The 27,794-nt window shown below is 30.7% G+C and overlaps 1 protein-coding gene and 1 long non-coding RNA gene across 7 annotated transcripts; one reads left to right on the forward strand and one right to left on the reverse strand.

Moving 5' to 3' along the window:
• Positions 1-180: 180 nt before the first annotated feature.
• LOC105253899 (very low-density lipoprotein receptor) lies at positions 181-27,678 on the reverse strand. 6 transcript variants are annotated; one of them, XM_011262245.3, is made up of 14 exons: positions 27,582-27,678; positions 26,382-27,060; positions 22,769-22,894; positions 12,154-12,276; positions 8,701-8,823; positions 5,831-6,066; positions 5,475-5,676; positions 4,857-5,168; positions 4,397-4,697; positions 4,021-4,312; positions 3,179-3,659; positions 2,295-2,378; positions 959-1,227; positions 181-786 (listed from the first exon to the last, which is right to left on the reverse strand). In XM_011262245.3, exons 2-14 carry the CDS (start codon positions 26,548-26,550, stop codon positions 742-744), a joined length of 2,763 nt encoding a protein of 920 aa, XP_011260547.1. In that variant the 5' UTR covers positions 26,551-27,060; positions 27,582-27,678; the 3' UTR covers positions 181-741. The 6 variants fall into 6 exon arrangements, with proteins under 6 accessions (XP_011260547.1, XP_011260545.1, XP_011260549.1 ...); XM_011262243.3 differs by having other exon boundaries at positions 27,489-27,661; XM_011262247.3 differs by lacking the exon at positions 8,701-8,823 and adding an exon at positions 9,967-10,086 and having other exon boundaries at positions 27,489-27,661.
• LOC112639355 lies at positions 25,858-26,672 on the forward strand. The gene is made up of 2 exons (XR_003123457.1): positions 25,858-25,992; positions 26,098-26,672. It is a non-coding gene; the product is annotated as an uncharacterized LOC112639355 (long non-coding RNA).
• Positions 27,679-27,794: the final 116 nt, after the last annotated feature.

Raw genomic sequence — 27,794 nt, forward strand, 5'->3', positions numbered from 1 at the left:
GATAATTTATTTTACAATATGCGCTATAACTTTTATATCATGTTTTAACAGCTCATTGGAAAAACAGCACGAGAAGAAAGGAAGAAGATTATGTGTAAGATTTTGCATTATTTACATTTGACTTCTATAAGATACTACTCAAAAAAAGTAATATCTTGTGCTTCTAGAGACTACTGAAAAAGTAGTTTGCAATTCACTACATATTCCTAAATAAATAATTAAACAATAACAAGTTGTGATATTTTCTTACATATACATAGCGCATGTAGAATCACACGCTACGTGCGCCAGGCCATGCTATATAGATTCATCTAAAGTAATATTATATTACAAATTATATGTGTGCGTATGCATGCTTAAATGGGAAAAATATTAGATAGGAATCTTAAACTTTCTTATCAAACTACTTGGATACATGAAGATAAGATCGTTATTTGGCAACAGTTTGTTTACAGATATTTCTCCCTTTATGCCACTGAGCACAAATCTAAATACGTTGCACACGCAATGCATAATATACATATATCTGAGTGACAAAGTGCTAAAATTTGTAAAGAAATAGATACAAAAAATAAACATAATCACAGTTGGTTGGCAGGTTTGCGAGCGAGCGCAGGCATGATGCATTTGGACAGACCCTTTCGACGCAAATATCTCGGTTTTCTTTACATGGTTTTATCACTTGGTCGATATAGTACTTCGTTAGCCTGTTAAGCCCTCTGCATTGAGACAAATTGAGTCTTAAACATAATCATTTGTTCCAGGACTTGTCAATGGTTCCTGAGCCTGTATGAAAAAAAATAAGTAAATAAAAATAAAATATATCGTAAAATCTTTTGAGAAATACCGCGAAATTTTATTCGTCAAAGTATTTAATAGTTTTTATTCTATAAGAATTATAAAAACTTTTCAAATAGAAAGAAATTATTAAACATGTTTAAAAAAATATAAATTTTACCTCCTCTCCAACTGTAGCTGCGGGAAGTGGAAATCTATTTTTTTCAAGACTAAATTGATCCTCTGTAGTCTTCCTATAGACGGGATTATCAAAGTTCATACTAGTGACATTACGATGAAGATAATGCCTGTAGCAAAGTACCGCTACAAGTGCGAGTAATAATAGTCCTAAGGACACTACGCCTATCACAATGCCGGCGACTAAGCCAGGATCTGTCGATTCGGTTGCTAAATTTCTCTTTCCATCTGCGTCTGCTGCAGATAATGGATCTAAAAATAGCATATTTGTTATAAAGTTACCAATGTCATAATAAAGACTAATACAAATCAAAACGTTATCATGATGTGACAAATTTGAAGAAATTCTAAAAATATTTTTCTACTACAGCACACTCATTATTGTAGCAAAATTAAAACAATTAATTAACGAAAATAAATCCATAACTCCATAAATTTATTTTTACAGCAATCATGATAAAGGTATAAAATAAGAATCTAAATATAGAAAATATGGACGAAGAGCATTCAATTAAATTATATTCTTATGCTTTCTAAAAAAGCTACATGCACAATATATATGGTATATTTATATTTTATAAGAGAAGTATCTTTAGTAATACTACCTTTATATGTGATTTTACAAAGAAAAATGTATATTTATAAAATAAACCGATCAAATTTACCGATCAAATTTATCGATTGTATATAATGTTTAATAAATAACAATAAGTATTAATTAATTATTGATATACAAGCGGTTTCAGATATAATACATTATTTTCCTTTTGGATTCATTGATTAACATGAATGATATTTCCACAAAAACGCGAGAATAAGAAATAATTTCTCAATTTTTTATATATATTTTCTGTTAAATATCTTGTATATTATGTAACTTATTTTGAAAGAGTCCTTCGAGTTAAAAGAAATATTTGTTTTTTGATATTTTTATTAAAAAAAAGTAATTTCAAATTGCAATCAAAAGTTGATTCAGTGTAGATCTAAAATATTTTCCAGACCTAAAATATTTTCCGACTTTGAAATGATTTTCATAACAACATAATTTATTTTACTTAAAGAAAAACTTTTTTTTTATTCTTACATTGAATGTTTTACTCTTAAATATTAAAGTTATGCTAATACATTCTTAATTAGCGATTTTATGAAATCCAGTATGAAATATAAAATCCAATTTAAAAATGAATCACTGTAAATTAATAGATGAATATACCTAAAATGGTTAATTAGTTCTGCACAATGGTAAAGTTAAATAAATGTTTAATATGTCCGCAAAAAAGCCGCATAAATTAAAGAAAATATCATTCAACCAAACTTACTGAGAGTCGTTGTAACATTTAGAGGCTTGAGCCTCTGGAACGGTAACATTGCTGCTTCTGTGGATGGTGCTACGGTCGTAGTAACTGGAATATCCCAAATTCATGCAACACGAATGCAAATAAATGAAACGATATAAATAATGAGCTCATAACATCTTCTAGCAACTATCGAATATTAATAAAAATTTTTATTAATCCTTATTAGAAGACGATCAATTTTGTTCACTAGAAGTTTGAATATAATTTATATTATAACATATATTTTATAATAATTTTTTCGCATCCAAGTATTATATATTTTTATAACACTTCGTTGATAAATGTATATACATGCAAGATGATTCATATAACAATTTTTATGAAAGATTAATAGTTATATGCACATTATGCGTGCATAATAATTCTCGAATAAAAAAATCGAAAAATCTGAATGAAACAATGACATTTTGTGCATCTTTCTTATTATTTTACATAATAAGCGTAAGTAAAAACGCGCCAATGACAACATGCAACAATCTCTTGAGAATATATGTATTTCATTCCCATATGTTGAACAGCAAATCCATAAAAAAATTATAAATAGCTTTTCATAAATTAATTAATCTATTCATCTACAAAGAAAGATTTTATAACATGCAATGTCATTCCAAGTACTTGTAAAATCTCATTTAAAAATTATTCGCCTTATTGATTTTTTGTCATTATGCTAAAAATGGTTCAGTTGTATAACTATCAACACATTAATTCATTTGTTTCTCTCTATATTGACCACTATAACAAGGTCAATATACAAAAAATAAATTAATTAAATTGAAAATTACACAACAGCAATGGTTCAGTGTTGGAAAGCCATTTGTCATTCATAATATTTTCTCTTGACTCACCATTTTCCACGCACATCAATCCATCGGGTAATAACCGTAAGCCATCAGGACAGGCACATGACAATAATGGCGATCTGGAGTTGATTTTTGGAGCTGGCAAACATAGATGGCTACAGTGCCCGTTGACAGCCTGACACTGATTCATTCCATCGGGCTGTCTATAAGGATGATATACATGGACCACCATAGGATGTTGAAGCGTTTTAATCGACGTTACGGCTTCCACTTCTTTTCCAGTAAATTTGTTTGCTTTAAAGATTGTTTCCTTGTCCCAATCAGTCCAATATACATAATCTTCGAAGGTTGTAATACTGAAGGGATGCCTGAGATTGCTCGGAGAATAGAGAACCGTTCGTCTACCAGTACCATCATAATTGCAGGAACCTATAATATTCAACTTTGCATCTACCCAATATACTCTCTTGCCGATCAAATCTAGAGTTAAGCCATTAGGCCATTTGACATCATTGCCGACAATCACCTGCAATAAATGTTTGTTAGAAATCGAAAAAAATTATTTCGGAAAATACATTCAATGTATTTTATTAGAAATTTATTATTTTTGTAAATTACGTTCGAAAAGAATTCTTCGTTTTAAAAAAGTTTCTAGAAAAAATTTTTAGAACTTAAAGGAAAAAATGCAAATTAAATGTATATGCACGCACATATATGTATAAATATTCAAATAATGATAAATAGAAAATATTTATTTTTCTCTTCAATTTAAATTAATTAATTTGCATAAAATAATCTCACATTTACTCAAGAAGTTTTATAATATCAATACTCTTGAATAATACTATTCATTTATATTTCTAATCAACATTATTAATTTCTTTTACCGATCGATGAGTGCCGTCCATGCCGGCTCGTTCGATACGAGCTTCATCACTCCAGTCTGTCCAAAACATCCATCCTTCCAAAGGATTCAGAGCTATCGCTCTAGGTTCCTGAATATGATCTTGTATCAAAGTCTTTCTCATATTTCCTTCGAAATTGGCCAATTCAATAGTATCTTTTCCAGAGTCTGTCCAATAAATATGACTGTAGATCCAATCAACTGCCAATCCATCCGATGTAGTGAGGTCTTTCTCGATGACAACTGTACGTTCATTTCCTTCGTCTATTGGAGCTCTAAAAATATCATTCAATTATTATATTTTTTGATATGACTAAAAATAAAGACTTTCTTTTAGCTCTAACACCATTACAACATACTTATAAATTTTCTTTTCACTAATATCGCTCCAGAAAATCATTCCAGTGCGGAAGACAAAGTCCAAAGCTGTTGCCATTTTCGTATTGTTAACAATGGCAGTCATTTCTTGACGATCCAGAGCTACCTTTCGGATATCATGTCGACGGGCGAACAACAAGCTCGCATGACCTTCTGCAGCTTTACAACGTGTCGAGTTTCGTGGATCTTTAAGATAACCAGCGGCACAACTACACTTGAAGCTACCTTTTTCATTTTGGCAAAATTGAGAGCAGCTGCCGGGTTCCAAACATTCATCAATATCTGGAAGAATAAAATAATAAAATAATAAAATAATAAAAATTCTTTATATGATACAAACACAATTTGAAAATTAATCCAATATAGCTGCGTCATGTAAAAGAAAAAGTCTTAAAAAAATCTTAACATACTAAATATCTGAAAATAGATTTTTTTCCTTACCATCACATGTGCGATTATCAATAAGTCTATAACCCGCGTGACAATCGCATCGATAACCAATAGGCATATCGACACATATCTGCGAGCATCCACCATTGTTTTTCGCGCATTCATTCACTCCGCAAAGGTCAGCGCTCTCGTCCTCCCAACCAATACAATCTGGTTTTTGATTACAGACGTACTCCAGAGAAATGCACGAGCCTTCACTACATTCGAACTGAATCCGTCGATCGCAACTTATGCCTTTGCTTGTGCAATTCTTCTCGTCACTTTCATCGGCGCATTCAGCTTTACCATTGCAATATAAGTAACCTAAAATAAATGAATCATTGAAAATCTAAGATAAACACGATGAGTCGTGTAGGTATAGTAAGTTCTTTATTAAAATCTGAAGCGATAAAAATATTCTTTATAATAACTTAATAAATTTCTGAATTCAATATCTCTCTCTTAATAGATATAGACGAAAACTAAATTTAATTTGAAATTTTATTCATATGAAACACGTCGTCATCGATTAATACGTGTTGAAAATACATTTCGTTCATTTATCATTAACAATTTTAATTTAATAACGTTAAATTTAATAATAATTATAAGCAATTTATACACAAGTACCCGAAATGCAAGAACGTCGATCTTCACATTGAAACTGGTCAGGCCTGCAAGTAACATTGTGACATCTCTGCGAGGATTCATCCGCACCATTCGGGCAATCCTTCTCACCATCACATACCCATGTCTGGTGAATACACGTAACGCCATCGTCGCAATCGAACTCTTTGTCGCAATGACTGATTCTCTCTTTGTTCGGAGGTTCCTAAAAAGATAAATTTCAAAGAAAAATATAAGATCTGTACATCATATAAACTATCGCTAATATTTTTCTTCTCTCTTTAATTTTAATGTGAAAACAATTAGAAAAACTTTAATTTTAATGAAATTAATATGTAAAGTACAAGAGAATGAAGTACCTTGCATCCTATTTCGTCGGATCGATCGGGACAATCATAATCACCATCGCATCTCCATCGCGACGTTATACAATAATGCTCGGAACATGCGAAATCAGTGTTAGGATGACAAGCTGTCGGTTCACAAGCTTTCTCATCGCTGTTATCTCCACAATCGTTATCGTTGTCACATACCCAGAGTTGCTGGATACAGTGCTTATTCGCACAGGTGAACTCATCAGATCGGCAAGTGTCATCTAAGAGTAAAAAATTTTTTATGTGAGGAAGTGACATAATTTATTTGCAACAAAATTTCTTTTTTATTGAACGAAACATTAATATTCACACATAAGTAGACATTTTATTGATACAAAAACACGAAGTTTATTGAAATAATTCTCTGTTTTTCAGTCAATGATTGAAATAATAATTGTTGATTAAATATAATAAAAACCAAAATTAATTTTTGTCTTTAAAGATAATAAGTATATAATAATGTTTGTAATAATTAAAAAAAAGAAAGATTATACGAAAATATAATGCGACATACATTATAATATAACTATACTCAATATAATCTAGCATTCAATGTCTTAATAGCGTTCTTTCTCTTTATCTCTCCAGTGTACTTACACTATGAATTCAAAACTTAATATCAGCTAATCCGATAACCTTTTATAATAATGTGCGTCTTTATTTAATTCCGCAGTAACTTAGAACTTTTTATTAAAAAAATATATATTCATGATACATCATTTTAATCGTTCATCTAATAGTAAAAAGAAATTCCTCTTATAATTATTAAAAATAATGAATTTGACATCGATATATTTAATCTATTTTTGAAACCTATATCACTTTTAATAATTTTTGTATAATTGTTCCAAAACAAAATTCTCCTAAGAGAGGTCCAATTTCATTTAATGTGTAATATATAAGAGAATTATTATTTTAAAAACAAAATGAAACTTCCCGAACTTTAAACAGGTCATATTGAGTATAGTTATCTCATTATTAATGATTTGTCTTAATAAATATTAAGAAGAAAGTTATTAACTTGATTAAATGTGTTTAATTGATTGAATATGTATTTGACTTAAATACTTAAACATTTCAATTAAAGCAATAATAACCAATTAAACACACTTAATCAAGTTAACGATTTTTTGGCTCAGTGCAAAAAATAGATCATTAACTGAGAAATTAATTTAGAAAAATAAATTATATCTTAACATCACAGCTTTCACATATCAACATATAATTTAATAATGATGCAAAGATCTACATTAAGATAAAAACGACATAAACGTACAACTTTAGCGTAACAACTTGTGCATAAGTAGATTAATTAAATGTATTTGTGTGAGAGCAAATCTTTTTTTGTTATGCTGTTACGAGTTATATAATCTTATGCTTTCGATTTCCGCAAGAGATTAGAGGTTTGAGTAGATAGCTACTCGTAATTTCAAGCAGGATAATTATCTTTCCTTGATATGCAACACGACTAAATATAAAAAAAAAATCTATATATTAATTGCACTTTCAAATATTTCAGTCGGAAACTTTATAATTAAAAAAGAAACAAGATAAATGCAATAAGATACTTACGGTTGTCATCACAGATATATTAAAAAAATAAAAAGTAAAATTATAGAGCACAATAATTGGATTGTGGATAATGTTTTCAACTCGTTCCAAATTTCTTTTTTTAGATAAACTCGTTTTTATATCAATTCAATAATTATGGAAAAATGAAAAATAAATTATATATATTGGATGAAAAATATTAAAATTATTAAAAATATTACAAGCTATTTCTTGATTTTGTATATATGAAATTTCTTATATTTAAATATTCCGCATGACTTGATATTTTTATCCACTATCCATTATTATAAATCTTAATACTATTGACCGGCAAAGTAGCAAGGAAAGAAGATTTGGCGAAAATCAATGCAAAAATAGCGACAATGAGTAAATGCGATAATTGTCATCGTAAAAATATAAGTAATGCAACTTGTACTTATTTTAGGATAAGATAAGATTTAGAACACGACGTAATATGTATCTATGATTCGAAAAATGTGACATTTATAGCGTAGCTTACAACACGACTACTATTTTATTATCATACATTGAAATTTTTTTTGCTCTATTCGTATTTTATTTAAGCACCTTAATCCCTTTACTTAAGCACCTTCACCAACTTTCACTAATAAAAAATAATTTTATTTGTTCCGAAAGAATATTATATCATTCGATCATCAATTTAATTATTTGTCATAATGCTTTCGATTAAAATTGTCATTAAATTCATACTGTTATATATCTCTTATAATGTTATATATGTTTATATATCTTTCTCATAATGATTATAATATCCTTCGTCCCGTATGTAAGATTTTATAGTTGCTATATAATTTCACAACTTTAATATATAATTGTCATAATTTTCACAGTATTTTATAATCAAATTTGCATATCTTATTTTGCAATTTAAATGAATCTTTAATTGAAACTTCTAACGTATAAAAAAATAATTTGAGATATCTTTCTCTGATTATTAAAAAAGTTTCGATATATATATATATATATATATATATATATATATATATATATATTATATATACGTAGTTCAAAATTTTAGAAACATATATGTACGGAATTTTAGAAATGTATATATGTACGGATTTTATAGAATTGCATGCCTCATTATAGCAACTATAATCTATAAATAGCAACTAATAATCTATAAATATAAAATCTAAAGATTTTAACTATGCATCTCTCATGTAACGTGCAAGATGCAAGATATAAAACATATAGATCTCGAAAAGAGAAATAACAAAATGCAAGCGTATGGAAAAGGTAGCCCACGTGCAGAAGCTTACTGCACTCAGCCTCGTCTGAACCGTCCGAACAGTCCGGGTTGTCATCACACATCCATGTTAATGCCACGCATTCGCCATTTCCCGAATGGCATGTGAACTGTTCCGGCGTACAGCTCTTGGATCCTAGACAAGATGACAATTGCATTGGACCACTTTTGAACGCGAATGCACGACGCACTCGTTCGAGTACAAGTCCCGCGAGATGAATATTGTGATTAATCGATTTAGACCTCGAAGACTTAATTTGCATCCTTGCATAGATGAATTTATTATTTAAAGTATATGAAAATGTGTAAAGATAACGCTTCAATTATCTAAAATCAAATTGAGGGTTTAAATTCCAAATTATCCAGATAATCAAGCATAATTAATTATATTGCTTTCATGTTGATTAATATGATTAATATGATTAATTAATACTGTCATGTCGCCAATAATTGTATTTATGATTAACAATTGTTGACAACATGACAGCAACCTCACAGACAATTGGTTATCTAAAAATGCTAATCCCAGAAAAATCAAGATTAAATTAATTACTTTCACCCTAATAATGTAGAAATGTGACAGAATATGAAATTATATTACACATTACTGCAAAAATATTGTATTTTTCATCTTATCGATTTATATAAAATTTATATATACATATATGCGTGCGTGTGTGTAAACTAATTTTATATAAATCATATTTTTACCTTCACATTTTTAGAATAAAAATATGATTAATCCAATTTTCCTCTTGGGATATAATATAATTTAAAATTTACGTTCCTAATTTGTTATATAATACATATACATGTTTATATTCCTGCAAGCATAAATTTACCTCATTTTTGAAAATTTACATTTTTAATGTAAGATTTCAATAATTTTAAATGGCATGCACACAAAACAATATCTAAAACAATATTTAAAACACTGTACACATAAATTCTACCAATTAGTTATCGAGATGGATTGTTACATTTCACAATATTAATTTTTTCTATATCGCATCACAATTCCACCAATTAATATCTCTCCTTAGCCTTTATTAGTACCTTACACCGATTAATATATTTATACATGCAATGAAAATGAATCCCAAACCTTCTAAAATTTATGTGACAAAGGATAAAAAGTATCGAATGCAAGGATGCAATTTGTGATTCTTTTGATTTTGCAATTTGCGCTTCGTCGTTTGTTCCGTAGCTTTCCGGCTGATCTCCTCCTTGGCTGCTTTCCGGTAATACCTATGCTAAGATACTTATCCGCGGGACTTACTGTGACAATTCTTCTCATCCAAACCATCGGTGCAATCTGCCTGGTGATCGCATAACCAGGTCTTCGGGATACACTCGCCAGGACTGCATTGAAACTCCGTTTCGCTGCATGGTATCGCTCCTTTTTTGTGATTCAACATTTCTGATTAACGATTTATTACAACACAAGCGTGTAATTTATGTTAGAAGATTTAAATTTATCTTGAAATATTGATATTTTGTGTTAATATGACAGATAAAATATTAATATCAGAAGTATCAAACATCAGAAATATGAAACATCAAGCGTCGATATTTTGATATCAGTGTGCATACACTATCAATAACAAAACAGTGCACTCTTTGACATTTGATGCATTAGCATGCTATTGTTTTCCGATTCAAGTTGAAATAAAAAATTACACACTTGTGATCACATTTCACATGTAATAAAATAATGCTGACGTTGAGGCAATTCTTCGTTTTATGAAGTAATGCTACAAACATTTATATTTTTTATATAATTTTAATTTTTTACCAAAATATCAAGAAGATTTGGGAGAAAATGCATTTAACGCAAAACATTTGATTTTCAATCATATATCTTCATAACTAATACTCAAATTAAAATCACATATCTTTATAACTAATCCCCAAATTAAAATCATATATCTCTATAACTAATCTTCAAATTATATCCGTTTAAATTTAATCTAAAATTAAATGAGATATAATTATATTATTTATTAAAATACTCATTAGAAGTAAAATAATTTATTACATCATCACTTATTAGATGAGTAGAAAATAGAAGCGAATAGAAAAACAGTAGATATTAAAGGCATACGTAAAACTCAAAAAAACAAGAATAATTTAAAATTTTCCCTTGAAAGACTATTTTTTTAAATTAAAATTATAATATACGTCAATGATGAAACTCGATTGCGTCTCTACTTTATAATGCGAGGGCATTTTTAATGATTTGCAACGTAATTTACATCATAATTGAAATGATTAAATGCACACATAATTATATCGGTCAAAAGGGCTTTGCGTCAGCACATGCGCTAATTAATATTAAACGCACATTCCACTATGTAATTATGATCACCTTCAAGGATCGATGAGATACAATTAAACTAATCGATTATCATCAATACTATTCTCATGTCCCTCATGGTACATCTAACAGGGAAATATGTGCAAATATATACAATAATCGTTTAAAATGGCAAACGATTTACAATTCTAATTAAAGATCGTTTCAATATCCACAAAAGATTTCATCAGATAACCGAGCGATAATATTAAAATCATGAATCTACGAAAAATAGGAAGTGCCCTGGAGAACATATTGTATATGTCAGTACACTTCACCTGCGTGAAACCGGTCTGCAAAGTTACACTTTCACATACCAAAACTTTTTAGAGCCGGAATGCATTATATTCGGTATAAATACTCATTCTATGTAGCAAATAATATATATTGGTCATATCATTCATAAGAAACTAGTAAGTCTTTTTAAATCTCTCAGTATTTTCGCGAAAAGCTGTAATTTATAATTAATAAAATAAAAAAATATACGATGTTGCATGAATAGAGTATATAAAATTTTTCTTATAAAATATTAAAAACTCTAAAAATTTTGAAATATTTTTATCTTTTCGCACAGCTTTTATTAAACGGAATTTATAAAGCATAATTAATAGGTTCTCGTAGAGAATGCGTAAATTATAAGTTTCATGTTTTTGCACAGATGCATACAAAACGTTTCTCAAAGGAATAAGTGCTGTGCATATTTTACTGGTATAGGAATGGAAAGATGTTAATTTCGTATCTACTTTATTCTAACAAATATTTATTCTGCGGCGTATAAAGTCAACTTGAATATATTAGTATAAATATAAACTGGTTATTTAATTAAAATCAAATTGAATTTTTAGCAAAAATATTTCTCTTGATATTATAAAACTAATTAAAACTTTTCATATTTCGAAAATGATTGAGCTTTAAAAAGATTATTGGAGCAAATTACCAGAAATCATCACTGATATCTTGTGCCTCAAGATTAGATCTTTTAGGAAGCTAATAAACATGTATTTCTTGTCTCCCTGTATCTCTCTCAATACATAAGTTAAACAGGACCGAATTTTAAATTAAAATATTTGTATACGTGATATAATGAAATTTAAAAAAAATGCAACTTACTGCAAACAGCAGGATCTTCATCAACGCCATCCGGGCAATCTCGGTCGCCATCGCAATGCCATATATTCGGTATGCATCTGCCGTTGGTGCACTTGAAGTCCGAGTCCTTACATTCCTGGGCGTCTGAAATGTTCATAGAGGAATGAGCGACGGCGCCGATCGGGATGATAGTCGCGCAAGCGAGCTGCAACAGGATGCACGTGCGCCGAGATGCGTCCAAAAGGCGCGAACTTTTGCCGCGGATTTGCATGATCGCGAGAGAGATTGCGTTTTATTTATTGTCTGCTACGTGCAGATCGTACGGTGCTATAATACACTCGAGAAAACTCCAGTGTTTTAATCAGAGATTAATCTTCGGACATCATTTCAATCTGCCAAAGAGATCTTCGACAACGAGACTCTTTAGCAATGATGATTTTCGCAAGCAAGTTTTCGCTGCGAGGCTATCACTGATATAGTTGGCAAAGTCTGATCGACTTCGATAAGAGAAAACGTTCGCTATTTAAATTTTCGATACTTCTGAATTATCGAAGCACTTTTAAAGGAGAACTGGCGCTATTACTTTATCGGAATTTCAAGACTTTAGCAAGTATACGCGATTGCGAACGACGTAAGATTCAGCTCCAAGTCCAGCAACTGGCGCGACTATACACTCGCGATAGTAGCCACGGATTCTGTAAGGCCGCTTGGCCAAGGGGCCTCTATATAAGGGGCTTGGCATACATGCAACGGTGGCGGCGGTAGAAGAAAAAGAAGAAGGAGATATAAACACGAATCAAAGCCGTGACTGTCGATCTTTATTCGCGTGTAACACGTTACGTTTTCCTAATTTGCGTGAGAAAACTATGTACACATCTAATCGTGTGTCCTCGTTGATCAGTCCAGATTATTTCAAGAAATCCATCAAATGTAAAATAAGATTTTTAAATAATTATAATTTATTAAAATAAAATCTTTAAGCATCACAACAATCTATTTTATAAGTTAAATCGAAATTGGCGCCGTAGCTCTTATGTGCCAGTTTCGATTTAATTTTTAATTATTTGAACCAAATCCCTAATTATTAAATTTATTTTATGAAGCTTTTATTTTATTAACAATACCAATTGCATACGCGCCAATTTCAGATGCCAAGATGTCAAGCCAGATAATTTTGATAATTAACAAAGTGCGGTATTGTAAACAAAAGAGGATTTCTTTTTAAAATAAAATATTGTTACATATATAGCGATCACACAATGGCGAAGTATTTTAAATGGAACGATGCAAATATAAAGAATTAAATTATCTACATGTTCGAAACAAAAATATGCAGCATCAACAATCAAATTAATTTAATACGTTTGGCTCAATATATACAGATAAAAACACAATAACCGTTACGAATTTTACAGAAAATAAGACCTGAATTGCCTTTGAAGTGGAAAAAAATTGTAATTGTAAAAATTGTCCTTGGTTACACTTGTTCGTTAATTCTGTTTTAATTTTTTCGTACAATACTTTGAAAATAGAGCTCATTTATCAATCTTTGTTTTAATAAGCTTTTCAAAACTGTTAAATATGTATATATATGCTAATTTACCATTCTATTCTTATCAAGTATACTATTTTTTCACATGTAATATTTTATAATATTATTTTGTAAAAGAATAATGTTGCTTTTTTAAAGATAAATAATAACGAAAATAATATCAAGTAATGCATGCATCCATTTAACGCAAGTGCTCGAAATATTATACGTTACAAGAAAGCCACATAAAAGCAACTGAGGAATAACTATCTTGTTTCCAACAATTTTAAGTTATTCCTTGCAAATTTATACGGCTACGTATTTGTGTAAAAGCTGCGGTAATATTTCAATTATATCTATGTTACTACTCTTTATTACTTTTACAATTTGCATTGATACATAGAATTAAAACCTAAATATTTTGTACGTAAATATATCAAGAAGAAATATCTCAAGAAATCGTTATGTATAAATTTATAAACTATATCAGTATAATTATTTATCAAGCGTTCTCTTGCAACGCACATATGACGTAACGCAAACTATGCACAATGATAACACGAGAGTAACATCGATAATGTGCGCGGTCACATTGATATAAAATATTAGAAATAGCACATCGGACAATAGCATCGAATTCTAGAAAGATATCGGCAAATAAACGAAAATAAATTTTAATTGATTAATTAAACAAAATTTATTTATCATCGCATATTTCTCGATTCGTAAACAAATCATAATAACAATTATATTCGATATTTTTCCTTTCTTTATATTTTCAATATGTTATTATATAGATTACACATGCACAGATACAACATAACAAAAGAGAGATTATATACATATAGAATAAAATTATTTAAAAAAAAACAAATTCATTTGAAGAGATATTTTGGAAATAATTTATTCTTTAGTAACAATTTAATTTCAGAAGAATTTTTTTAATAAAAAAACATTGTTGATTTATAGACATTTCATGTATTATGTTTTAATGTTAAGATTATAACATGATTATCTTTTTTTAGAAATCAACCATTGACAACAAGCTTTTTATGCATCTCGAGCTTCAAAGAATACAGATATAATTAAATATTATTTTTCTGAAAAGTATTTTTAAAAATGGATAAGTAAAAATGTAGCATTGCAATATATAATAATACATAAAGCTTAAAAATATTTGCAATATTTACAGAATTATCGTATTTTTAAGATAAAGAATGATCGAAAAAAACAAAATTATAATTAAAAATTAAAAAACTTTTTAAACATTTTTGTTAAAAAAAATTTAATTTTAAATCCTGCATGGATCAATCAAAAATGGTAATATTGCTATTTTGATCGAACAATTAAAGACGATCGAAGACTTGAGTAACACTTCGTTTGCAGAAACATGATTCTGAGATATTTGCATCTAAAGCTTTTGGCACATTGAATGTGAATGAATGAATGCCATCATTCTGAATAATCAATACGCACTATAAAATGGAATACACAATATTCAATATAGATATATAAAATATGCAATTCATATATGTATATACATGGCATAGGGTCATCTCGTTACTCTATTCTGTGCCCTCCCATTTATTTTTGTTTATTCTGTTTATTTTTATTGATTTAAGAATTCGTTGATAATAGATATAATACATAACTTTCTTTAAATAACGCATAAAAATATTTACAATATAGATTATAAAATATATACAATATTGACCAATATTGATCAAGTACTTTTTTATGAATCTAAAATAGAAACACATATTTCTGTCAAAATTTCAAAACATGTCTCTTAGACTTAAATATTAATTATTTAAAGTCAACAGTTAAAGAATTATTTTTGTGACTGTTGTAGATGTTGCATGTGGATATATAGTATGTCAAAAATCGAAGCACAAGGTGCACATGGCTTGGACCGTTAAAAGATGAAATATATATGACAGGAACACGGCCAGTATCTAGCTGTAAGAATTTTGTTTCTGATAAAGAATAAGCCATCTCCGTCATTCCCTTTTCACGCGCTTGACTTTCTGTATCACGACTTAGATCCTATGCTTTATTAATTTTTTGATTGTCATATGCGAGCAAATGAGATGTCATGCGGATCGGTTATGTCGTTTCCACCTTCATGATATATTGCTATATCAAAATATACAACCAAATGTTTTATCGAAATTAGTTTAATAACGCGGTAAAAGGAAAAAATCATATAGATTTTTAATCAATTTTTATAAATAAAAATAATTGGCACATTACCAATTCTAAAAAATAACATTTACAGTAAAACTATCGTATCAAAAATAATTCAAACAAAGTATTTGTGTACTTTAAAATCTTGCAATATTTAAATTATTAAGTTTAAAAGACATAATTGATTTTTTAATCTCTTTCAAATTTCTCAGAAAATTTCGTGTGAAAAAATTTTGTTCTAAATTTTTTCGTATGTATTAGTTAATTAGTTGATTATACTAGTTATATTAGTTATATTATACATTATACTAGTTATATTAGTTGATTATACATTATACATGTTATACATATTATTTAGTGGCGAAAAGCTACGAATAAATTATAATTGAAAATATACGTCATGAGGCTATCTATTATATTCATGTTAACTAATTTATTGCCTCTTTAGCTGCAACACAGCATACAAATATAATAAAGGGAGGAAAATTTGATACACATACACACAAGAAACAAATATCTTCTTTACGTACAAAAAATCAACGAAAAATCATTTGATATCTTTTACTTTTGTAAAAAAAATTAAATGATTGATATTATATACGTAATATACGAAACAATAATTTCGACTTGACAAATTAAAAGTTGCACGATATGAAAAATTAATATCACAATTATGATTTCATTCTCACCATAAGCAATCATTTCTGAAATGGATTATGTATATCTGCTGAAAACAAAAAGAATTTTGTGGATGGCTTTACAAGAGTTAAACACGCAAATGATTAATTAATAAACGTCATGTAATTATTGTATCAAATTACGGTGGTTATTATGCCGCGAGTTGTTGTCACATAATAATCCATGCATTTCCGAGCTGGTAATATTAGATATTAACGGGAGATACGAGATATGAAGAGATATTTATTATTCTCCTCTGTGGGTGTGTGTGTGTGTGTGTGTGTGTGTGTGTGTGTGTGTGTATCACGTGCACATATTTGCATTCTAACATCTTTTATTAAAAATATTGTTAAAAATTCTGTTTATTTCTTATGAATAAAAATTTTCTGTTGCGCTTTTATCATACATCTAAAATATAAAAAATATGCATTGAATTGAACAGAGTCATATGAAACTATATAACGTTATACAGGTTTCTGAGTTAAAAGCACAATTGATCAAATATTGAAATTCTAAAAGGTAAATTCGCTGTTCTTTTTTCTCAACATGAGTTTTATATAATGTTTGCATCGTTAGCATATTATCATAAATCAATATATACTTGAAATCTTGTCTATGTTTTCACTAGGAAAACAAATAGATTTTTATAAATAAAAACAATTGATACATTACCGATTCTAAAAAATGATATCATTTACAGTAAAACTATTGTATCAAAAGTAATGCAAACAAAATATCTGTATACTTCAAAATCGTATAATATTTATTAAAAGTATTTTTATAAAACTATGGTATTTTTGCAAATAATATTATTGATTTCTAACAAACTACGTAACATTTTCACAATCATTTCATATAACCATACATATACATGCATGTGAATATGTAGAATATGTATTTCGTAGCGTAGTAAAATCAAAAAGACAATTTTACATACTACAAAAATAAATCGAAAAGCTAGAATACAAAATTTGATTTAAATGAGATTTTATTTTCGAGAGGAAAATTAAAAATTTAAATCTTAAAATGTTACATACACAATATCTCACTTTGTGCGGAATATCAATTTAAAAGTAAAGGAGAGAAAAATGTCATATAGTCGTCATTCGATAATCTAAAAAAATTGTAATAGACTGTGTAATAATACGCTCGACATTATCATTGTGCACGATTACATGCATTATGCATTCATCACGAAATGCGCTATACTTTCTGTAAATATCGCTTTTCACACATCATATGTTGTCACATATGAATCAATATTTACTACTACGAGGCATTATTACGATTATATCGTTCGAGTTCACGTTTTATTTATTCTTCATTTGCCCTTTAGTTCCATTTTAATCGAGATCAATTCAATTAAATTACCTATTAAAAATATATCCCGTACATCTCCGTGTTATCTCTTTGCCGTTTTTAAATTAACACATAAAATATGATTTGGAAACAAACGATAATTACATACAATATGCGCAAAATTAATGGAAAACCTGCGATCCCTCGTGAAATTTGAAATTGACTTTCTGCTGGGGAAAATATCGTATCATATATGCCATAATTTTCTTAATTTCAATATTTACTACAACTTTTTAAGTTAATTATTTAATTTAAGACAATTATTTAAGTTGAAATTTGCTAAAAATAGTTTTCCTTAAAACTTAACTGGATGAACATATAAATAATAATATTATATAAATATATTTCTGAAGTTTCACTTTTTAACTTCTATACACACACTTTTTTTAATAACATTCTAAGATTAAAGATTCAAAAACTTCACAATAAATTGATTAAAACTTCTCATCATTATTTTCTTATGTGTTTTTATGTATAATACATATTAATTTATATATAGAGAAATAATTCATTTGTGCAATATATCATCATTTTTGAATGTATTTTGATTTACTTTTTAGTGATTTCGAAAGAGTTATTTAACGTTTATTGCAATTAAAGAATTTATTCAATACGACTTCTAATTTCAATTTTATAATATCTAGATACAAATTGTATTTATTAATGATATAAAAGTAATGTAATAAAAATGAATTTACTTGAGATGACACTGAATTACGACCAATGTCACGAGATTTTGCTGGTACAGTTTCAGTGACGCAGATCAGTTGATTGATTTCAATCGAGTTAGAAATTATCAAGCAGCAATTGGTATCTAAATACGAAAGCATAGGATAAAGTTCGAATATGCTCACGATACGCAAATTTTTTTATCTCGATTTTTACAGAAAGAGATCATATTTAAATTTTCTTTTGAATTTTTTTTTTAGATGGACGAGTGCTTCGCGAATTTACAACTAAATTTCAGTGAATAAGAGTGAATAATTCTTTATTCGTTATATCTATTATTGATAGATATTAACAAGATTTGGCCCATCGGCGCGTTATCGTGAAATCCTGGCTCGGCGTGATTGACGCGAGCTGACATTCGAGAGCAAATCATGCGATCCTATATATACCATGTCGTGACTGGCTTTCACCATAATTATATGGTGCGTCGGTCGGTAGTCGTCGTGCAACCGAATCGGCTCTCCTTGTCGACTGATGCAACCGATGCGGGTCTTGCGCTATAAAATACAGCGACCCTAAGCGGATGGATGCATGTCGATGCAGGAAGAACCGCGGCGAACGAGTCCAAAAAGAACACACGAAAAAAAGAAAATAAATTCCTGAAAATAAGGGCCTGATGCAACATCGCTTGGGTCTAGCGAAATAATGATGGCGTTGCACCCAGTCTTAGGTCAAGGCGGCACAAGATCAAAATGTCATTAATAATAAACCTACAATTCATTTTCCTCAATGTTTTTTTTATTTAGATGTTTATAGTTAACATTGTTTTTTGTTGATATTATAAAAAATCTTAAGTAAAAAATTCATAAAATTAATATTTTTCAATTGATTCGATTGATTCGATGCTTTTATCATCTCAGATATTAATATGAAATTTTCTATTAATGAACAATTTCATTCGCTATTAAAATTCACAATGTTCGCCATTCTAATAATAAAATTTGATCGTAAAAGGAAATGTAACTAATTTTAAAATTAACTAATTTTCGTCGAGAGAGGAAGTCGAAATCGATAGTCGAAACATAGAGATAAGTGAAAATAAACGAATCATAAGTGGAATTTAAGATCTCGGAATAGCAGAGAACACGCGAGAAACTGACTAAAAGGAAAGGGAGTTAGCGCAAATTGGTGGAATCTGCGTGATCATAAGATGCAAACCTTGCGAATATTCCGAGAAACGACAAAGGGTAAAGTCGGTTCGGTTCGTTTGGCAGTCTCGTTCGTTCTTATTGCTTCTTTTCGCTCGTTAGGTAGCACTCTTTTGCTCGCGATCTTCCTTTTCCTTTGCCTTCTCTCTATCTTATTATTTCACGTCGTTGCACTATCCTGCCGCAGTTTGTCTATTTAGTTGCTTATTTAGCTGCTTGTTTATTTGCGCTCTTGTAGCTCGTGTAATCAATTTATATAAATGTAGGAAATCTACGGGAAAATATTGAACTTTACAAAAGTCTATTACAGAGAACATAATATATAATTAACTGTACTGATGAAGTTAATTTTAAAATATAACTGAGGGAAAGAAAAAATTGTACAAATGGTACGATAGAATATTAATTTTTTTCACATTAAATACAAACTAGCCGATATAATAAGTACATTTATTCAGCGGAGAAATATTCCTAGTTAAAAATTTACCACTTAAAAGTAATCAATATCTCAATGTTGACGTAAAAATATTATTCAATTTTAAACAATAATTATTATAATAATATTTATATAATATATTATACATAATAATTATTATAATATATTATATTTATATAATTATTATAATAACAATTATTATAATTAACAATAAATATTTAATAATAGAATATTATTTGGATTTCTCTTTCATATGATCATTGCTTAATATATTATATACTTGGACATTTATCATTTTTTTTAAAGATTATCTACATTACAAACTACGAGCAAATAATTAAGCAAGTTAATAGACAAATGAGACAGGATAAGTCCACGAGCATACGCACCGGCAGTTTCTATTTTCTAATATAAAAGATCAAATTAGATCGTTCTATCTGATGCAAGATCAACGAGGGGCTGCGTCTTGCTTGGTGCCCATAAACTCACGTGTTTGATTGGAAAACCTATAGGCGTACACAGGCAAGGACGGTCAGTTTTTATCATAAAATTCTGCGAGACGGAGCTTATAATCATTTATAAAATTATAGGGATTATTGTTTCTTGTTCTTCCTCTTACTATAAGCCATATCTCCAAACTTAAAATGCAAGGAAAATGGCATAAGATTACTGCATCAGAAACATTTACATTTTCTAATTGCTACTGCTTTTCGTTACACATACGAATTTTTGCAGAGCGAAGCCGATCAATACGATTTTTTATGTAAATGTCTTAAATTTAGTACCACGTGATTACATGCCTTGATACTAAAATTAAGATACTTATAAAAAGTTGAATCGATCAGTTTCTGAGGCTCATATCCTTCAAATATTCATGATACAAACTCGAAATTAACTACTGTTAAGAGAACTATGGTCTATAATCTTTTCGATCATTCTATACTATAATATGCAAATACATTACACAGACTTCAATAAAAGCTAAAATATTCCACAAAATACTACTTTTTGTCCATAAGATTCTGTCGGTAAACACATTGGAGTTTCTCGAATGATTTGTAAAGCAAAGTTCACTCTATTATTGTGTCGAGGGACATATATATATATATGTAAATATATATTCATAAGATTCAAAACGATAAGATTTCAAACGATTCCCAAAGATTGAAGATTATATAAAACTATTGTGATCTTAGTTCTTAACCGAGTTTCAATAAATCAATATACTTAAATACGTTGCATCAAAGAATAATAGGTCAATGGAGATACAAGCGATTTTCAGGTGATTATGCGACGTAATAATTAGACGAAGAGTATATTTATTCATGATTACGCAAAAAATGTGCTCGTATAAGAGTGCAATGTCATGTAGATTATTAGATATTTATAGGAGAATAAGAGATGTGTGTATGAATCTAGTACATATGTGTTAATAAGATTATTATCGTACTTTTATCATTTTTTTAATTATTCGATTTAATGCCATTTATTAACGCGATTTCCTTTTTATCATATATCAAAAGTTGATATAATTGGAATTTTCCAATTAAGAAAACCAAATGAAAAAGATCACAAATCAAATTTAGTTAAAAATACATAATTTATCGGCACATTTTATTCGAGCAAAGCGATTAATTAAATGCGAATTATCATCTCAAACTCGTTTTACGTTATACTAATGTAATATTATTATATTATTATGATTAAATATTAACTACACGTCAATCGGGATCCCGATTGACGCACAGAGTCTCGTAAATAAATTCCGAAGTGTACGATTGGTCGAATAAAGATTGGCTAAGACGTTTTAAATCGCAATAAATTAGATTTTTTTCGCGTTGGACATTCTATTTGAAATGAAACGTCACAAGAATATCCGCACGAACACGCTGATGGTTTGTTTGTCAACAAATCACTTATTTTAATTAACAATACACGCGCACACGTGCCTCGAAGATTGTGTATTTGCAATTGCATACTCTCCCGATAATATGCGCGAAATATTTCCGGAATGTCTTATCATATATTCATTTTGCATTATCACGCATGCAATTGCGCAATAATACTTCCATCGATATCGACTATACAGTTATAAACGAAATTCGCAAAGTCATAAATATTTAATGCTCCGAGCAAAGTGCTCAAATGCATAACTCCGTACAGTTTTTGACGCAAAATATGTTTCAAAAAGGATATTCAAAAAATGAGTGCATTTCCATTTTATTCGATCATCAAATTCTATGTCTCGAAATAATGATTAATATCTTTATAATTTTGTGATTTTCGGTGAAACGACAATTTCATTTTAAATCACTGTGTAATATCAATTAGAAGAAGTATGTGAATGATGAAAATGATAGAAATTTTCAAAATTCTCACGACCAATGCTTTATTCGTTTACGCAGTGCCAATATTTGTTATGTAAAATGATGTTTGTGTTTCGGCTCTCATACGCGAATTTGACGCGTCAAAGGATTGCGTAAATTTACGCTTGATCATATGGATCGCGTCGACGTCATCGCCGTTGTATCTATAATTCTATTTTGCATAATTTTGTACGTGACTTACATTTACATTCCTCCGGGCTTTCATCGGAATTGTCGGTACAGTCGTCCGATTTATCGCAGACCCACGAGATTGGAATGCATCTGCCATTGGCGCACCTGAACTGCCTCAAAGGACAGGCTACTTTACCTAAGAACCAGAAAAAAAAGTGCACTGAGAACAATTCAACAAGTTATTAAAATCATAGAATATCGCAAGAAAACATAAGTGTGCTGCTTAAGCACACATGCAACAAGCGATTGGTTTTTTAATATGCAGTTTAGTATGCAGATTTGAATTTCAAAATTGCAGTCTCACATTTTTTAAAATAGCCAATAATAATCATGATTAGTCAATTCGCTTATTATGCTCACGTTTTTTTTTATATCCTTTCTCATATGTTACAGATTTTATTTATAAATTTATATGTCACGTAAATTGATGAATTGAATGATGATGCCAAAATTTATAAGTAGAATGATTCATTAGTTAAATTCGTCGCGTAAAAACGTGACTAGGAGATACTATGAGAACCGTTTAACTGCAATAACGATAAAATCAAATGTAATCTCATAGCTCATTTACGTTAATTGACTGCAAGGTTATCTCGCAATTCTTGTTGACAGGAGAGATAGATACTTGGCATACAGGCAATTGAATGAAAAAATGAAATCGCAGATATCTTTCATCTGTGCAAATATATATGATATTATTATTGGATTTACGTATCATAGAATATAAATATAATATAAATATGTTAACATGAATTTTATACAAAATTATAAATGTTATTATCTATAGTTATTGACAATTTTATTTCATGCTTAGCAATTTCACTTTTTCTTGATCTCTTTATCAAAGGATAATAAAAGGATATTTATTTGCAACAGAATAATATGTAAATTTTCTTCAAAACCGATTATCTTGGGAAATATTTAAATTTACGATCGTGTATGATAGAAATCTCCTGTTAAATCAACTTACAATCAACTTACAATGATGATGAGAGTGGACGTAAAATATATAGCGTACGCGAAGCGGTTAACGTAATCTAAATATACATGCAATCTCTTATCGAAGTCTCTATAAATTCATGTACGATTTGCACGTCGGTCTGCAGAACAACCTGACAACTCCCGTCGGGAATTGTCGATGCGGATTTATCACGCGGACGTGCGCCGCGGCTATTTCCACCGCCTCGTGAATTCCTCGGCAAAATTATCGTGCGATGCTAATAGAAAGCTAGAGCAAAAGTCGAGATCGAACATAGAGGGGTCGCGCAGAATCGGTGAAATATATCGTCTAATCAACGAGTTCTATCTCGCGGTTCTCGGCTTATAATGCTTGGATTCGCCGGAAGAATCATTACGTTAATTGCACTTGCATACTCGCGCCGAACGAGTACGCATCTGAATTTTCTCTCCCCCCCTCCCTCTCTCAATCCCTTTCTCTCTCTCTTTCTCTCTCTCTGCGATACGTACTAAAATGTACATATTTGGCGAACGGTCTAAATCCCCTCCGGTAGTTTATCCCGTGTACCTGTGATGAAACAAATGTAATCAAAACAAACTTTCGTGTAACACAAGCAAGAAAGCAGCATAATTTTGATGTTGATACATTTTCTCGTTTGATATCATTCTTTCTTTGCTATCTCCCCTCCGACAATTTCCAAAGTTTAAATGATGAAATAGAAATTTCAATCAACGTAAATCGCAAATGTGGCTTTAAAATTAGAAACAATTTTCGCTTTTGGCAACAAATATTTACATTTCTGTTCATCACGCACAGGGTATAAACAAAATATCATCTTATTTCGCGCGTAAATATTATTCATTTTCACGACATAAATTAAGAGTTTGAATTCTTTAAACTCATTTAATGTATTTTAGGAGAATAAATCTTTCTCAATCTCTCAGATTTTCGCGGTTTAAATTCTCTCAACATGTATGAAACAATACATAATTGTATGAGATAAAGACACAAAAGAAAGGATTTCCTTTGTCTTATTTCTTTTTTTGAAGATTTTATTTGACCTGCAATATTCTGAATCTTAAATTTTACCTTAATTTGCGTTTCCATTATTAATCAATGTATGTTATACATACATTGATTAATAATGGAAACGCAAATTAAGGTAAAATTCGATCAATGTTATACATACATTGATTAATAATGGAAATACACACTTACTAAATCCAAGTACTGAATGAAATTCTGCTACGTCGAGTTTCGAAAAAGCTATGATCGATAAACTACACATGAAATAATTTGTATATCTAACTAAAAATATAGCAAGTTCATTTTTTATTTCCATGTTATATATACGAGGAAGAAAAATTAAAATCGTTCCATTTTTGACAGTGATAATTTTTTAAACCATGTTGATTTTATCATTTAATTATTATTTATTCATTACTCAGTGGGAGTACGACGTATTCTGTCAATTTTTTTACCACAAAAACCAACATGATGTTAAACAATTAATAATTTTCTCTCCACACATACATTTTTGTTTGCATATATACAATATCATTAATATCCTGTCTGTATACATAATACAATTCGTCACGGCAAGACGAAGAAATATTGGAGACAATGAAAAACAATATGCGCGATCATTGACAAAACGGAACGATATTGCGCGTCTACTTATATAATATACATCTTCGCGCCGGCTGTCGAATCGAAAGTCATGTTGCGAGATTCGCGGTCCGAAGGGGGATGCTGCGAGCGGATTCATCACGACGGGACGAGTGCACGTGAAGATCTCGTTTCGTCGCTCGAATATTTACCCGCACGTATAAAGCTAATTATATTTTAAAAATAATTTATCTAATTCCTGAACATTATTTGAGATGCAAATGTGATAAATATGTATAACATTTAGCACATGTGCGTGTAATTGTAGCGTGATTTCCAAATTTACACAGTGAGCGTATTAGATCAAACACGATGCATTATGCATTCCTGACGAGAGCGAAAATTTCGGAGATAAATTCAAGGAACGGCCGCCATGAAACCCTCTTCCGCGAAGGCGTATTTTTTAGAAGTTTCATCGAAAGGATTCTCTCCTTCGTATAATACGATTGTACAATATGATCGTACAGTGCTACGTACGTTTGCGTTTTTAACGCGCCTCTTTTGCACACAAGTTAAACAATAAGAGATAGATAAATGACAGTTAATTACAGCGGCACATTCCCGACAACGATCGTAAATAAACCAATTACGTCTTCGCGATATACAAGGTGAGATAAATATTCGCTTTTGAGAGAATGTCAATAACATCGATCTTAAACTTTAATAACCCTCGAGTTCAATAAAGATCAGTTTTTTTTTTCCACATATCTTAGAAAAAGGAAGGACAATGGGATAAACGTGCAAGAAATCATAGCTGCATAGATTCGCAAAAAAAATGTGGCGATACAAAAAAAAAGAGGAAAAAACCGCATAGGAAATAACGCATAAAGGACGAGGGAGAGATGACGGGTCACGGGTCCCGCGAAGGACCAGTGAAGCTGGGTGTACAGGTCCAGCTTGCCCGCCACTCCCCCCTCCCCTCGCCCACTCTCATTCACCCCTGTCGTCGCTGCTCCGAAAATATTTCGCGATCAAATAGGTACGCGGATCGACTTACTGTCAATTGAGAAGGCATCCGCGGCTGCCAGCGCGGCCAACGCGACGAGTAGCAGCACGCCACGGGAATCTTGCCCCATGACAACCCTCTTTCTTCTCACGGTCGTGTCCTTCCTGCCTTCGTTCCACCACTGTGTCAGGGCACACCACCACCACCCAGTGTGCAGCATCCGCCACCACCGTTGCCAACCTCTCGGTACCACGAGTTTCTTCTCGCCGTCTCTCGCCCTCTTGCCGGCTCTCTCTTTCTCTCTCTCTCTCCGTCTCTCTTCCTCCCGTGAATATCGATCAACAACAATAACAATACGCTGGTGGACGAGATGATCACTGCTGGAACCTCGCTGAACCACGCGGTCGAGCAGCCTTCCTTCCTACATGGGTATTCGTGAGAAGTCGCTAAGTATAACCCGCTCGTTTTCTCCCTCGTTTTCACCTCGCTTTTCCCGGCAAAGAATTTATCCCTGCTCTTTCTGTCACTCACTCTCCCTTTTGCGGTTACCGCGTGACAAGGAAAATATTTCACGAAGTGGCGAGACTGACCGGCCCGCCCCGTATGCAGCCACCTCCGCGGATCTCACGATATATCTGTCCTTCTCTCTCTTTTCCCTGTCTTTCTTGCTCGCTGTGTCGATTCGGCAGTGGCGGATTATCATGCGAGGCGTCCAGAGCTTCGGAGCAATCTTCAATGCAAAAATTAAATATTTTATTCGTCAAAATTATGTCAATAAAATGATTGTTAAACGTCTTCAAAATAAAGGTTAAAACTGATATAACGAAATTTAATTTAATATATCTCCTATATTATAACTATAGAAAAAAGAATTTTATATAAACAAGCATAAAAAGCCATTATCTCTGCGATATTCGTATCTGGATTAATATATTAGCTTCAATACCTGCTCTAAAGTTTTTTCGATCTTCGATTTTTGCTAATAATTTACGTAGGCAGTTACATCACTACTCCACGCGCCTTAGAGATTTTAAAACTCATCGTACAACTTCTAAAGCGCGAGAATTCTCTTTGTATTTCTTACGTTTTTCAATTATTAAAAACAATAGTGTGTATTCGATCAATTTTAATATTTAAAATTTAACTTTCGATTTTTACCGGCGACAAAAAAGTCAGAAAATCAGTACGTATGTATCCTGCGTTCTTCAGTCCACTACTGTGATTCAGCCGGTTTCTTTCGCGCTCTCTCACCGTTTCGCTCTGCCGCCTCAAACGGCCATCACCTCCTCTCTCTCGCGCTCCCCGGGAGAGACTGCGCCGACCAGTGAGACGCGCCGAATGTTGACGCACCGACATCGCGCCACCTGCGCGCGCAGATTCCACGCTCTGTCTCTTTCTCTCTCGGACCGGTGTGCTTTCTTTGTCGCACCAACGCTAAAATGCATGACGTTCGAAAGCTCACGC

The sequence above is a fragment of the Camponotus floridanus genome, unplaced genomic scaffold, assembly GCF_003227725.1.
Source record: "Camponotus floridanus strain SB8 unplaced genomic scaffold, Cflo_v7.5 scaffold6, whole genome shotgun sequence".
Lineage (NCBI taxonomy): Eukaryota > Metazoa > Arthropoda > Insecta > Hymenoptera > Formicidae > Camponotus > Camponotus floridanus.